Here is a 15001-nt window from a genome sequence, read left to right on the forward strand (position 1 = left end):
GCAGCTTTAAAATGACTGTGATACTCAGCTCCTTCTAGACATTTACTGGTGTGGTTACAAACATGGTGAAGTCAAGAGAATGGTCCAGGAAGACAAGAGAAGAGGTGATTACTCTTCACAGGAAGGGCAATGGCTATAAGAAGATTGCAAAGATGTTAAACATACCAAGAGACACCATAGGAAGCATCATTCGCAAATTCAAGGCAAAGGGCACTGTTGAAACGCTACCTGGTTGTGGCAGAAAGAAGATGCTGACTTTGACTGCTGTGCGCTACCTGAAGCGTAGAGTGGAGAAAAGTCCCCGTGTGACTGCTGAGGAACTGAGAAAAGATTTGTCAGATGTGGGTACTGAAGTTTCTGCTCAGACAATACGGCGCACACTGCGTAATGAAGGCCTCCATGCCAGAACTCCCAGGCGCACCCCCTTGCTGTCTCCAAAGAATAAGAAGAGTCTACTGCAGTATGCCAAAAGTCATGTGGACAAACCACAGAAGTTTTTGGATAGTGTTCTGTGGACTGATGAAACAAAATTAGAACTGTTTGGGCCCATGGATCAACGCTATGTTTGGAGGAGGAAAAACAAGGCCTATGAAGAAAAGAACACCTTGCCTACTGTGAAGCATGGCGGGGGGTCAATCATGCTTTGGGGCTGTTTTGCTTCTGCAGGTACAGGGAAGCTTCAGCGTGTGCAAGGTACCATAAATTCTCTTCAGTACCAGGAGATATTGGATGACAATGTGATGCAGTCCGTCACAAACCTGAGGCTTGGGGGACGTTGGACCTTTCAACAGGACAATGATCCCAAGCATACCTCCAAGTCCACTAGAGCATGGTTGCAGATTAAAGGCTGGAACATTTTGGAGTGGCCATCACAGTCATCAGACTTAAATCCGATTGAGAACCTCTGGAGGGACTTAAAGAAAGCAGTTGCAGTGCACAAGCCTAAGAATGTGACTGAACTGGAGGCTTTTGCCCATGATGAATGGGCGAAGATACCCGTAGATCGATGAAAGACACTTGTGTCAAGCTATGCTTCACGTTTAAAAGCTGTTATAACTGTAAAAGGATGTTGTACTAAGTACTAAGATTGAATGTCACTTGGGGGTTGAATAAAACTGATAATGATGTGAGCACAGAAAAGACATTTGTGGTTATTTCATTATAAATCTTATGTTATATTTGTCTGACCTACACGTGCCTCTTTGATTTAATTGTAAGCAGGATGACTGAATGATCAAAATCAATGTCAAACTGGCCAAAACAATCAATTTCAGTGGGGGTTGAATAATTTTGAACACAACTGTACATTCCTATAGGACATTTTACACACCTGGCCCACCCACGTTCCTATAGGACATTTTTTTTTAAACTTGTTTATTAAGAAAAACATGTACAAGATGCATATACCAAATACATATATCATATGTAAACATAGGTTATAACAATCTGAGAAAGTTCAACAGCAATATTTGTGGACTTGTACTGTCGAAGACACATATTCATGCATCTGGCAATAATTAACAGGCTGGCAATGAAAAGAAACAACAGTAAACAAACCAGAGTTATGTCTATTGAATTGCTTACCAATCAGGAAAGCACCATTAGCCCTCCGAAATTTCAAGCAAAGTCCAGAGTATACACAAACTTCCTGAGTAACGTCATCCATACAACAATGTCCACTAATGGTGCTATTTGGCAAATGATGCAGCGACTCATTGGTATCTTGTAGAATCCAACAGGGGTCCCCAGATCTTGGTGAACTTTTCAGGACACCCCCTAGCCTCCTACGTTTGTTTATATAGTGGGAGGTTTTGATTAACTAGGGGTTTCCATAAATCATTGGTTAGGGATTCTGACCTAGTCCAGTACAACACAACTACCTTTCTGGCATAGTACAGTAGTAGTCGTAAAAACACTTTAGTTTGTTATGAAAATCAACATTCTCAAACACCCCCAGAAGGCATAATTTAGGAGTACAAATATTAAGGAGCTCAAAGGCTCCTGAAATGAAGGCAGCCACTGCTGACCAGAAGGGTCTGACCACAACCTATAGGACATTTTACACACCTGGAGCACCTACATTCCTATAGGACATTTTTTCACACCTGGAGCACCTACGTTCCTATAGGATATTTTTACACACCTGGAGCACCTATGTTCCTATAGGGCATTTTAACACACCTGGAGCACCTATGTTCCTATAGGGCATTTTAACACATCTGGAGCACCTACGTTCCTATAGGGCATTTTAACACACCTGGAGCACCTATGTTCCTATAGGAAATGTTTTCACACCTGGAGCACCTACATTCCTATAGGACATTTTAACACACCTGGAGCACCTACGTTCCTATAGGGAACCTACGTTCCTATAGGGCATTTTAACACACCTGGAGCACCTACGTTCCTATAGGGAACCTACGTTCCTATAGGGCATTTTAACACACCTGGAGCACCTCCGTTCCTATAGGACATTTTTACACACCTGGAGCACCTACGTTCCCATAGGGCATTTTAACACACCTGGAGCAGCTACGTTCCTATAGGGCATTTTAACACACCTGGAGCACCTACGTTACTATAGGATATTTTTACACACCTGGAGCACCTACGTTCCTATAGGGCATTTTAACACACCTGGAGCACCTATGTTCCTATAGGGCATTTTAACACACCTGGAGCACCTACGTTCCTATAGGGCACCTACGTTCCTATAGGGCATTTAAACGCACCTGGAGCACCTACGTTCCTATAGGGCATTTTAACACACCTGGAGCACCTACGTTCCTATAGGGCATTTTAACACACCTGGAGCACCTACGTTCCTATAGGGCATTTTAACACACCTGGAGCACCTACGTTCCTATAGGGCATTTTAACACACCTGGAGCACCTACGTTCCTATAGGGCATTTTAACAAACCTGGAGCACCTACGTTCCTATAAGGCACCTACGTTCCTATAGGGCATTTTAACACACCTGGAGCACCTACGTTCCTATAGGGCATTTTAACACACCTGGAGCACCTACGTTCCTATAGGATATTTTTACACACCTGGAGCACCTACGTTCCTATAGGGTATTTTAACACACCTGGAGCACCTACGTTCCTATAGGGCATTTTAACACACCTGGAGCACCTACATTTCTATAGGGCATTTTGAAGGTAGCTATATAATGCCCAGGAAAAGTCACCCATTCTGATCAAGGTCTGAATAGTGAAATATCTCCAATCAGGATAGTTTTTGCACTGGCCCGGGGGGCGAATCTCCCCCTGTCCTCCAGCTCAGCCCTCCACTGTGAGGACTGATAGGTTTCTATGTACTCTGTAAAGCACCATATGGTAAGTAATAATAATCTGTGCAGCAAAGTTACATAAATGTCAGCCGTCTAGTTTCCTTTGCTAGTATAAGTGATTCCACCTATAACATACAGTATTAGTAAATGTTATAAGGAACTATTTCAAATAAAGTAACCTTTTGTCTACAGCTTACTAGTCCTTTAAATCTCCCCCGGGGAAGGGGCAAGACAGAGGATGGAGAGTTTTGAAAAATACAGAGAACAAGGATCTGAGTCTAAGCCCTGCGTGTCTTTGTCAGGTCCTTTGAAGGGATACAGACGGCCGGCTCAATCTGACAAGCTTGTTCCCTTTGAAATCCTCCTTCTCTCCGCAGTAACGGTGACACCCCAGTCACAGTCCTCTGAATGCTTCAGTTTTAGCTTTGATCAATTTAAAGTGCAGATGTTTAAAGAAAGAATAAGAGGAAGGAGAGAGAGGGGGGAAAAAAAAATAGCGGTCTCTTTGGAAAACTCCAAGAGGACATCATCTCTGAAGTGATTGTATTTTGTGCATCTAGTGAATGCTTAACAAGATAATCTGTCTGTAATTTTCCTCTGCTTGACACAACAGTTTAAGCTTGATCACTTATCAGTCTCTAAGTGAGCTCCGGAGAATGTAAGGTTCCTTAAAGCAACCCGTAGGGGGAAAAAATGATTACAGCGGTACTTCTTGTATTGGATGACTGCATATCAGGTCTATTTTTCAACCCAGTGCCCCAGGATCTCTGATTAAGGTGGCTTTGCTGGTCATTGGCTTCTGGTATTCCCCTTTCTGTGCTACACTGTTGGCTTAGTTTGAGGGCCAGCCTCCCTAACCACTAAAGGTGGACAAAAGTGGTCACTCTTTGTATAGCAAACAACTATTGGAAGACATTGGGTAAAAGGAACAGAGCTGATGTGCAGGTTACCAGGGTTTTTGTTTTCTGTCCAGCCCCTTGGACCAGATAGGTGTTTCTCTTTGGTCAATGGCTCTGGCTTTCCCTCTCCTGTATCTTATTGTTGGCTCATCACTGTGGCAGGCAGCCTCACTCGCAGAGAGAATTAGCGCTTAATTTCTGAAATGGTGGACTACAGGAATCATTTTAACCAAATGTAAATGTGAAAATTAAGATGATAAAACAATAATGATATGAAGCAATATAACTCAATGATCGTTGAATAAAAAGTGCTAAAAAATGTATATAGATGACCAATGCTAGATAATAAATTGATAATAAATAGATGAATGCTAATGGTGAACAACGAAATAGAATAAAGGTGCTAACAAGGAACATAAATAAATAAATAAAGTGATGAGTGCCAGATCATAAAAGTGATGATAAAAAATAGAAAATATATAAATGCTGATGGTGGGCAACCAAAACGGTTGCGCAAATGACGGTGATAGAGATAACGGAATAAGTGCAGGTGAGAAAATCTGTGCAAAATATGCAAACGTGCAAATATAAATAATAGTCAGCAAAATGAATGCTGCAAAGTATTTCCAAATAATATATATATCAATGAATAAATAAATCAAACAAAGCACAAAATCTCATAAAAATATGTGCAAAAATATAAATATATAGTGCTATTAATATCAAGTGAGGGTGGTAAAAGTTCATATGTGATCCAGTGACACTACAGGAACAATTCCGGTGACAGCCAAGTTTTGTGAGCTAGGGATCCAGATTAAGTGCAATGGCTGCTCACCTGCATTAACATTCAAATGAGCGTTTTAGTGCAATCAATCACCATAGGGGACCTCCGGATGTTCTCCAATAATTAAGGGGCTTATTGATGTAAGTACGTGGATCTCCACAATATAATGCCCGATCAGTATTCGCTTCCTTATAGTGTTGTCATCTTTCAGGTGGATAATAGATCGATATTCCTGGGACACTCGCTCATCAAAAATAAGAAGGGGCTCTCATAGTGTAGTAAATCAGGATATATTTAATGGTATAAAATGCAGAAAACTTACAGTTAAGACTGGATAAAAGCTTGTAGTCAGCACAGTACCGCCGATGCGGTATACTCCGATACTTCCGGTCTCGGCCGTAGACCGGAAGTGACGTCACCACGGCTTCTCCCGACGCGTTGCGTCACAAACACACGTGACTTTATCAAGTGTTGGTTGCCCACCATCAGCATTTATATATTTACTTATTTTTTATCATCACTTTTATGATCTGGCACTCATCCCTTTATTTATTTATTTATATTCCTTGTTAGCACCTTTATTCTATTTCGTTGTTCACCATTAGCATTCATCTATTTATTATCAATTTATTATCTAGCATTGGTCATCTATATACATTTTTTAGCACTTTTTATTCAGCGATCATTGAGTTATATTGCTTCATATCATTATTGTTTTATCATCTTAATTTTCACATTTACATTTGGTTAAAATCATTCCTGTGGTCCACCGTTTCAGAAATTAAGCGCTAATTCTCTCTGCGAGTGAGGCTGCCTGCCACAGTGATGAGCCAACAATAAGATACAGGAGGGGGAAAGCCAGAGCCATTTACCCATTTTAGTATGTTGTGACACTACTGAATTGGCTGCTGATTTCTGGTTTTCCACTATATTTATCATCTTTAGAATTTGCATCATCTTATACCTTACTGGTAGCGCATAGGTTCACTTCTTTTATATTAGAATCAGTTTAATCATCTTTTTACCTTCACTGATTCGCTTGCCCTGGAACTTTCCCAACAGAGATTAAGAAAGTTTTCTATACTAGACATTCTTCCCAAGGGCCTAATTCCCCAATCTATACAACTAATGCTTACAAGGTATTATATATTGCCTGGAAAGTGGACCTCTTCTGTACCTCAATCATTCAGATAGTGAAATGGGAAAACAACACAGGGGGTGCCCACAAAAATTCTATGCATGAAGGTAAAAAACCTTCAGTGTGCAGCCCTCCCTAATACTTTACCTGAGCCGGATCCTAATCCAGCGATGTGCATGAGAGAAGATGCTCTCCCAGTCTCTTTCTTCTCATTGGCTGAGACACGGCAACAGAAACCATTGGCTCCTGCTGCTGTCAATCACAGCCAGTGAGGAGGAAGCGGGGGGTGGGACTAAGCCATGCTCTGTGTTTCCTATAGACACAGAGTAGCTTGAGGGGCACTCAGCAAGGGAGATGGGCCTGGAGTGCCGGTGGGGGACCTAAGAAGAGGAGGACCAGGGCTGCTCTGTGCACAAATATTGCACAGAGCTGGTAAGAGCCGGTTCACACTGGGGCGACTTGTCAGGCGACCTGGTCGCCTGACAAGTCGCCGCGGGTCACATGCCATAGATTAGCACAGGACCTGTTCTAAGTCGGAGCGACACAAGTCGCTCCGACTTAGAAAAAGGGTCCTGAGCTACTTTGGGGCGACCTGGAGCGACCTGCATTGACTTCAATGATATGAAGTCCGTGCGTCATGCTCCGAGGTCGCGGTGCAAGACTTCACAGGTCGCCCCGGCAAGTCGGGTCGCGCCTATGTGAACCGGCTCTAAGTGTGATGTGTTTATTATTTAAAAATAAATAAATAAATAAATTGGACCATTGGAACCACTTTCATTTTTTTGTTCAAACCGCTGATTGAATAAAAAAAAGTAAAAAGAATTATGTATAGCCTGCCTTACCAGTTTTTTCTTTGTTAGTTTGGTTGTATACAAAATGGAAAAAATAAACTTTCTGCTTTAAAAAAAAAAATAAAGTTTTCCATATGACCTTGATCACTGTCCTACGGAAGTGGTTGCTTGGGACCTGCTTAGTAGATATTAGAGCATTGCCTAAAAGAGGGTAATCCAAACTACAGCCCTCCAACTGTTGCAAAACCACACGTCTCATGAGGCATTGTAAAACTCTGACATTCCCAGACATAACTAGGCATGATGGGAATTGTAGTTCCTGAACAGCTGGAGGGCCATAGTGTGGACACCCCTGGCCTAAACAGACAGGTTTGGAAACCTAGATCAACAAAAGGTCACTTTCCATGTAAAAGATCAACAAATATCTAGCCAAATATCAAAAGGTAAGGATGGAATATATGGCCATATCTGGGTTTTTAACATAACATGTATGTAGACAGGATGAAGGGATGTTGGCTTTCCTTTGTTGACCACCTGAACTGCGGGTACTTTGTTTATTTCCATTGACAGTATCCAATCTACCCTAAACAGCAACATTTGCTAAACCAAGTTTCCCCATTAATTGGCCTGGTATTGAAATGAGCGAACATCTCCAAATCTGGGTGTAAATGTAGGAGACAAAGTAAATATTAGTCAGCTCAGGAAATCTGGTTTTCCAAGGAGTAGGAGACAAGCACAATATAAAAACTGAAATTTGAATCACATTACTTACAACCATTGGGGGATCCATGAGGTAATGGGATGTAAGAGCCAGGACGCCAGGAACGGTTGCGAAAACTCTTCTTGCACCTGCCGCAGTCCTGTCCGGTGGTGTTATGCTCACACTCACATTGTAGGGCCCCATCTCGGAAGTTACATGCGTTTGAATGCAAGTTACATTTACATCTGCATATAACAGAGAATAAAGTCATACAATTTGTTCAGTAACAGACCAGAAAATACATCATCAGCATTTGCAATTGTTTGCCATGGATTCTGATACAGCATTGGTGTCTGGCCATTGGACTGAAGCCGACCAAACACATTACAATCCTCTATTAGGACCTCCATGATTAAATGAAAAGGGTGCAAAGGCATAGGGTATACCTGGCTGGATTGTTTGGAATGGATTAGGTGGGCCTTCCAGTAAAATGAAGGGTCCACTTATAGTCAGGGTCCCCTCCTGCTTTAAAATCTCCTACTTTTAGTAGTTCCAAAGTGTATCGGTAAAGAACAAAGCTTACGTTTATACTAACCTTACCGTCTTGGGCCTGGGATGCATAGACGAGGATGACGTTAAATTTCCTCTAACTAGATTGTCGGGAATACAGGGTAGCCAAGAAGATACTTTCCCAGTGGACCGGACTGCAAGATTTCACCTCCTCTACATTCCCCAAGAATCTTCCTGGAAGAATGTTGATATCATACCCAAGGATGAGGACGTATAAACCTGACTTTTTTATCTACACATGCATTTTGTAGCCAATGCCGGGACAAGGTCATCTAGAGCCCAGGGTGAACATTCCAAGCTGCGAGACCCCCCCTCAACCCCCCCCCCTGAAGATCTATAAGCATTACTTTTTAGCAAACATTGGGCACTAATCTGCATGCTTACCCCTTAAGCATAAGATCATCCTCCTCCCAGAACTACTCTGCCCCCCTGCTGAAATACCCCCTCCCAACACAAATATTTGCCTCCCCTATTCCCCAAATCCCCCCAGAACAAATGCCCACCCCCCCCCAAAAAAAAAATCCCCCCCCCAGCACAAATTCTCTACCCTTCAAAACCCTCAAATTTCCATTCTGAGTACTCCCCCTCATTCCAAATCCCACCCAAATTTTCCCTCTTAGCTCAACACCCCCCCCCCCATTTATCTCTACCAGCAAAAACCTCAAATCCCCCCTCCTAGCACAAATTCTCTTCCCCCCATCCCACCTCCCAACACCATCCATAGCAACCCCAACTTTTTCCCTCCTAGAACTATTCTTACCCCCTTCTGCCCCCTAATTCCCCTTCCCAACACAACCCCCCCCCCCCCGATCATCCCTACTAGCACAAACTCCCACTCCCCCCCAAAAAATATCCCCTTCTAGCACAATTTTCCTCCCCTCTTTGCCATATCACCTCTTCTAACCCAAATCCCCCCTCCTAGCACAAATCCTCTACCCCCATCCCAATTTCCCCTTCTAAAACAATTGTTACCTCCTGCTGCCCCCTAATTACCCTTCCCAACACAACCCCCCCATCTCACATGATACCACAGTGCCCAGGACAGCCGCCCCTCCTGCCAACCACTTGTCCTAGCCCTGTTTGTAGCACTAGAATTATATGATTTTAAAAAGGGGGAGGGGGCCCAGACATTATATGCAGACTGCACTGTACTGCAAGATCCACTTTATTTTGGCCTCTGCTCCACTTACATGTAATTTTTCTGTGTTGTTTTGCTTTGCGTCAGATTACTATTGTTCTGTAATATGCTGACATCTAGTGGCAGTTTTGGACAAGTACAACTTGTTTATTGTGTTGTAATGGTATCTCTCCCTGTCCTCCCCTCCTGTTTAGTGCTAGTTAATTCAGTTCTAGCTAGAACCTCCCCTGTTTTTTCCATGTTCCCACTGTCAGTGTTGGTTTTAGGACAGTCACTGTCTTACAATTCAGAAGACTGGAAAAAAATGTACTCTGTTAGCAAAAGTAAAATTGTCTTTGAGTCAACGTCTGAATCTTACTGAAGAGTTAAGCTGCCTGTGGATGGTGCCAAGTCAGCAGGTGATCATACTGTCCAGACATACTAGGCATAATGAGATATGATGAGATATGTCATTACATAAAGCTGTGAAACAGAACACTCTTTATAGTTATTGTTAAAATTAGATTGCACAATCAGATTAAGATGTCTTTGGCCAGCTAGGCTATGTCAGGGCACACTATATGTAGGTTTTCTAGTAACTGACTTTTTGGCTAATGTTTTCTGTTCACAAAAGTTTACTTTCACATAATGTACAAGAATATTATAGTATTAGTATGATTTTATAATGCTCATCAAGATATTTAAGTAAAATTTGCAGGAAGATCAGGAATTCGTGTTCCAAAGAAAATAAATCCTGACTAGCAATAAACTCTCTTTCCATGACGGAGCCACATCTACATTTCAGCCATGTCCACTTGCATAGCAAACAGCGAGGTTGTGAATTATTTAATGTCTCTGGCCCACTGCTTTCCTCGCCTGACACTCCAATCAGAGAGGTTATTGGAGAAAAGCCCCACATATACACATTGCTACACAACACTTGAGCGCACACAGGCGCAATTCAGAATTCCACACACAGAAGCCTTCAGGATTCTGCAGGCTGAATTTAACTCTCTTAGATCATGTACTGTCTCTTCCAATATGACTTTGCTTTGCGCATGCAAATGAGGCCTGTATAGTTCGATTTTTCACCAGTTGCAGATGTTCCAGCAGTCAGATGAAATGTACTAGTCACTTTCCTCTGATTAGATGGCTGAGAAGTCTCTGGGTGCAAGAGTGGCATTTTATCTTTTACACTGGGGGGTTAATGTGCAAAGACAGGTGCAAGGATAGAGAGTCCAATGCCAGATATATTGGGATAAATTTACTAACATTCGCCTTCTTTTAAGAATTGCCTACCTCTAGTGGTCAGAGGCAGAAGTGTAACAAATGCTAAGGTTTATAGCAGAATTGCCTCCCTCTAGTGGTCAGAGGCAGAAGTGTAACAAATGCTAAGGTTTATAGCAGAATTACCTCCCTCTAGTGGTCAGAGGCAGAAGTGTAACAAATGCTAAGGTTTATAGCAGTGATGGTCAATGCTCTTGGTATTAGGGGTTTAATTTACTAAGACTGGGAAGTAAATTAGAAAAAGAAAAGTGTTGCGCTATCAATAATCATATATTAAAGTGCATATAATGATAAATATTCCATTCATACCACATAATCTCATCAACAAATAATATGACAATTTATAATATCAGTGCCATCATGCAAAAACAAAAAAAAGCCAGAAAATATAAAACAGTTCAATACAAGATCCTCAAGGTGATATTCAAAGCATACACTTGAAAATTCCTCAAAGTGGAACTCCCCCCAAAAGGGGAAGTTCCGCTTTAAGGACTCATCCCCCGCTCCTCTTGCACAACTGGCACTTTTAAGATGCGGGGCGGGAGCAGGTACCCGATTTTGACAGGTACCTGCTCCAACTACCATTCCGAGGCACTCGGCAACGGAAGTTCTCCTCCCTTCCCCCTGCAGTGTCAGTATCCTAGAAGACTGCATCCACCAGTCAGGATGCGTAGCACGACTCGCGCATGCGCAGTGGGCACCCGGCCCATAGTGAGGATGCCGGCGCCACTGAGGAAAGGCGAGAGGCTGTTTTTTTAAAAGTCAGCAGCTACACTTTTTGTAGCTGCTAACTTTTGTTTTTTTGATAGGTGCCTGGAGCTCCTCTTTAATGCTGCTAATAATCACCACTGCAAGTGCTCCCCTCCAAGATGAGCAAAACCAGCTTCTTACCGGAGAATAAAAAACGCTATTCAGGTCTGTAATTGCCTTAGTGAGCTCAACCCTCACTCTGGATATAAATCTGGGTGGATAAAAATCAATGCTTAAAAAAATCTGATTTTTTTAAATTTAAATCTATTTTTTTTTAATTTAAATTAGATTTTTTCCTATTTTTATCAAATTTATTTTAATAAAATGCTTTTGGGGTAAAAACCTATCTAAAAATAGTTTTCTATTTAAGATACGTTAATAATTTAGTTTATTCAGCATGAAATGGAGCTTAGTTATGTAGCATGAGGCTGTATATTCTGCAATATTTACATTTTTGGTAAACTCATTCAATAAATCCAAGCTCTGCAAACTGAGATAACATGCACTGTATTGATGCCTACACACAATTTCACACTGACCATGAGATAAAACAAAGTTCAGGAATATTCCTTTATCCCATGGTTTTGCAAAGCTATGTACACTACAAACTGTATGATCGAATCTGTTCTGATATCGCTGTTTTACTAACCTGACAGCTTATTATTCTAAATAGGAAACATTAATTTGTTTGCAAATATTAAAGATTCTAACTACTAGCAAGAATAAGTTCTTCCATTTAAAGAGCACCTGTCATTTCAGATTCATCATGGCAGCGCCTGTTGGCGGGCATCCTCTAACCTGCTGCCGTCACGTCCCTCGCCTTATTGTGTCACTGCCGCAGTACCAGTCCTCCCATAAATGTATTGGGACTGTCGATGAGTCAACAGCAGGTCAGAGGAGGAGTCGCTGTAGGACAGAGATGACAGTTGCTCTTTAACCACTTCTGGACCGGAAGGTTTTACCCCCTTAATAACCAGGCCATTTTTTGCGATACGGCACAGCGTTACTTTAACTGATAATTGCGCGGTCATGCGACACTGTACCCAAATAAAATTAATGTCTTTTTTTCCCACAGAGCTTTTTTTTGGTGGTATTTGATCACTTGCGTGGTTTTTATATTTTGCGCTATAAACAAAAAAATACCAACAGCTCTGAAAAGAAAAAAAAAAAAACACAAATCACATTTCACTGCATTTTAAAAAAACTAAACACTAAACTTAGCCCATTTTTTTTGTATATTGTGAAAGATGATGCCACGCCAAGTAAATAGATACCCAACATGTTACGGTTTAAAATTGCGCACACCCGTGTAATGGCGACAAACTACGGTCAATAGAAATCTCAATAGGCAATGCTTTAAAAAATTTTAACAGTTACCAGTTTAGAGTTAGAGTGTAGCTCTTTTTTTTAAACTATTGCTCAGGCTCTGGCGATTGCGGCAATACCTCAAATGTGTGGTTTGAACAGCGATTTCATTTGCGGCTTGACTTCTGTATACGTTTTTTTCCGTGCACGAGCTAACGGTGACAGGGGCGGCTAAAATTTTTTTTTTTTTCTAATTGATTTTATTTATTTTTTTAACTTTATCACAGGTTTTTAAAAAAATAAAATCTCATCACTTTTATTGCTGTCACAAGCAATGTAAACATCCCTTGTGACACCAATATGTAGTGACAGGTACTCTTTATGGAGGGATCGAGGGTCTAAAAGACCTTAAACCCCTCCACTACACTTCCATGTATTCAAAACGCTGAAAACTGCATTTTTGAATACAGTCGTTTTTTAAATCTGCCGCCTTTTGCAGCAGAGTAGCCCGGACGTGACGTCATGGATGCCGCCTCCGGGTTACGTCATCGGAGACCCGATTGAAGCCGCTTCCGGCTTAGACCGGGACTCCATCCAGCCGGCGGACGCGCCGGCTGGTTGCTCGGGTCTCCTGGTGGGACGGGAGACCCGGACAGAGCGGCGGGAGGGGGGGACGTCTCCTCCCGCTCACCTGGGTATCGATCGAGTGGCTCCCGAGCCGCATAGGTCGTTACCAATGGAAAGCTGACCGCCGGCTCTAAACCACGGTACCGGGATGGTGCCTCTAGCTAGAGGCATCACCCGGTATAACACCGCAAAGTCAGCCGACGTACCCCTACGTCACTTTGTGGTAAGTGGTTAAAATGTTTTGCAGGTTACCCGTTTAGAGTTACAAAGGAGGTCTAGTGCTGGAATTATTGGTCCGCTCTAACGTTCACGGCGATACCTCACATCTGTAGTTTGATCGTTGTTTATATATGTGGACGTGACCTACGTATGGGGTCACTTCTGCGTGTGAGCACGGGGGGGACAGAGACGATTTTATTTTTATTTTTTTTATAATTGTTTATTTTAATTATTTTATTTTTTTACTTCCCCTTTAAATTTCTCTTTTTTTTCTGATCACTTTTATTCCTATTACAAGGAATGTAAACATCTCTTGTAATAGGAATAGGGCATGACATGTCCTCTTTATGGAGAGATGTGGGGTCTATAAGACTTCACATCTCTACTCTAGGCTGGAAAGTTTGAGATAAAAAACCCCCCAAAAAAAAATGATCCCAGCTAAACACACGGCAGTGTTTACAACTGCTGGGGCCGGGCCTGACATCATAACATCGCACCCGGCCTCTGAGAGTCATAGAGATGACCGGAGACCACCTGGTCCTCGGTCAGCTCTATGGTAAACTTCCGCTGCCGGCAGATTCCTTCTCCAGGCCGCTGATTGCACAGCGGCGGGAAGGGCGGCGTCCCCTCTCACCGCCTGTAAAAACAATTAAAAGGTCTAACTGCTGCTATGAATGTTTTTATTGTGCAGGGAATCGCCGGCTGAAAAAAAGGTATCTGAATGAAGCATGCAGCGGAGGGCATCATTCAGATATCTCCACTCAAACCTAAAGAAGTCATCTGCCTTCCCAATTTCTCCTTTTATAGCCACCTCAGAAGCACTGCGATCGGAGACTACAGGTGTAAGTCATGAGCCAGAGTGAAAGCACACATCCTGAGCATCCCTTTAGATCCTTCTATCCCTTTATCCCATGTTCCTCTCTGATAACCACTAAATGGTGCAGACTTTTTGCGGTGATCAGTTGCTTGGTTACTGTTCCAGAAGCAGGTCTGATAGAATGGAATCAAGCAACTGATGGCAAACTGCAGAGCTAAAGCATACCCCCCAACAGTCCCAGATTGTGCAGGACTGTCCTGCATTTTGACCCTATTCTTGATGTCCCATGTACAGGGGCTGAGTCGCCCTGCCTACAGCTCATTCATATGTGTAGCACTAATCCCTTGGGAGCTGCTTGAAGCGGATACCCCTGGGTTACCCATAGCAACAACTTATGAACTCTTAGTACTTTAAGTGTTTGGCTAAGTCAGGAAACAGTCCAGGGATTTGATTTTTTTTTGTATTTTATTAGAACTTGGGGTGGGAGAAGGGATGAGTGGAATACTCCAACTTGATGAACTATGCACAACCGGAGGACTTCTAGCCAAATTGAGTGCAGCAAGGCCGCTGCTTCACCTTGCCACTGAAGTGAAGTATTAGATAGGCGAACTATGTAGTGAATTACTCTTCAGGGCTCCACTTGGCACCCCCTTTACTCTTGCTCTTCAGGGTTCTACTTGGCACCCCCTTTACTCTTGCT

The 15001-nt window shown here is 42.5% G+C and overlaps 1 protein-coding gene across 2 annotated transcripts in view; it reads right to left on the reverse strand.

Annotated features, from left to right (window-relative positions):
- The window catches only part of NTNG2 (netrin G2), a 216132-nt gene that overhangs the window by 68786 nt on the left and 132345 nt on the right, over positions 1-15001 (reverse strand). For both annotated transcript variants that reach the window (XM_082263920.1, XM_082263921.1), the window contains one exon: positions 7682-7854. In XM_082263920.1, the coding sequence (XP_082120046.1) occupies positions 7682-7854 (173 nt within the window). The remainder of the gene's footprint in view (positions 1-7681; positions 7855-15001) is intronic.

The sequence above is a fragment of the Pelophylax lessonae genome (assembly GCF_965119305.1).
Source record: "Pelophylax lessonae genome assembly, chromosome: 7".
Lineage (NCBI taxonomy): Eukaryota > Metazoa > Chordata > Amphibia > Anura > Ranidae > Pelophylax > Pelophylax lessonae.